The sequence below is a fragment of the Trypanosoma conorhini genome (assembly GCF_003719485.1).
Source record: "Trypanosoma conorhini strain 025E chromosome Unknown Tco_14.4_contig_00593, whole genome shotgun sequence".
Classification (NCBI taxonomy): Eukaryota; Euglenozoa; class Kinetoplastea; order Trypanosomatida; family Trypanosomatidae; genus Trypanosoma; species Trypanosoma conorhini.
The window spans coordinates 2-1,285 of record NW_021704681.1 but is presented as its reverse complement, the minus strand read 5'-3'; the positions used below and the strand labels follow the sequence as shown (position 1 = coordinate 1,285).

At 45.0% G+C, this 1,284-nt stretch overlaps 1 protein-coding gene across 1 annotated transcript, besides 1 other annotated feature; it reads left to right on the top strand.

The window, feature by feature from the left end:
* Window positions 1–297: 297 nt before the first annotated feature.
* Tco025E_07550 (cyclin) lies at window positions 298–954 on the top strand (the record flags this gene model as incomplete). The annotated part of the gene is made up of 1 exon (XM_029374415.1): window positions 298–954. One exon carries the CDS (start codon window positions 298–300, stop codon window positions 952–954), a length of 657 nt encoding a protein of 218 aa, XP_029225474.1.
* A 116-nt stretch (window positions 955–1,070) lies between these two features.
* Window positions 1,071–1,114: a sequence feature (GA-rich).
* Between the last annotated feature and the right edge of the window lie 170 nt (window positions 1,115–1,284).

Genomic DNA, 1,284 nt, shown 5'->3' with positions numbered 1-1,284 from the left:
AATGCTTAAGAGCAAAGAAGAAACAACACTTACACGAAAGCCCTTGATAGTTTTTTTTTTTTCACTTCCCTCCCTTCGTTATTATTATTATTCCACTCTTTCTGTGTGCGTGTGCGTGTGCGTGAGGGATTCTCTCCACGTTGTCGTTGTTGTTTTTATTTCGCTGTGTACATATGCGTTTCACTCGTGTCATGCTTCTCCGCCCCCTTCTTGTTGTACCTTTTTCCCCCCTTTTTTTTTTATTATTGCCGCTGTGTCTCCGCGTGTGTATGCGTGTGTGCCTTCGAGAACAGCGGCATGCCGACGCGAACAAAGTCGAGAACACCGGCGCAGGTGCAGATGGCGAGGGTCATAACCATCTACGTCCAGCACGTTATGAAATTACAGGCTGGTGAAGTGGAAAATGCGCCACGGGCTGATATTGCGCCTCCCAATGGCGCTTTCCCTTCTTTCGACTTTTTTTGCGCAGAGTTTGTGCCCGGTATATCGTTGGAAAAGTACGCGCAGCGCCTTGTAACATACATGAAATGCACTTCTGAAGCCTTTATCTTTGCTCTTGCGTACATCCGACGTTTTTTCCATTTAGGCTTTCCACTACACTTGCGCTCCATTCATCGAGTCCTTCTCACCTCTATGGTGGTTGCGGCCAAAACACGGGATGATCTTTACTGTTCGATGAGCTACTATGCGCAGGTGGGCGGAGTGAGTAACCGCGATCTTAACATGATGGAGCTTCGGCTTTTGGTCGATTTGCTTGATTTTAGGGCAGAAATACTACCAGATGAGTATCGGGCAGTTTGCAGCGACATTACAGCTGCTGTGTCGATGGAAAAGGTCTCCAGCAGCCTATCTGAGTTGTGCGGTGTTACCGCCTGCAACACTCCCATAGACGTTGTAAAAACGCCCTCACTTGCAAAGCCGCAGTGGATCACCGACTGCCAGTTGTATTGGTAGCTCTCAATTTATCTTCTTAAGAGGAAGGAGCCTCTATTATTTGTATTTGGAACTTTATATATACATGTGTATGCATAATACATGTATGTATGTGTCCGTGCGTGGGTAGTTTTGGTTTCTTTTCTTCTTTTTTTTCTTCTTCTTGTTCCTTTTTTTTATTTGCTTTACAGGAACCGAAGACTGAATGATTACAGCTGAATAGTAAAAAAGTAACACGATTTTTTTTGTTTGTGTGTGTGGTTTCCTCAGACTCCCGCATTTGTGCATTCACCGGTTCACTTCTTTATTTCTATCCTGTAGTACATGAGGTGGCGAAGGGAGCAAGCTTAA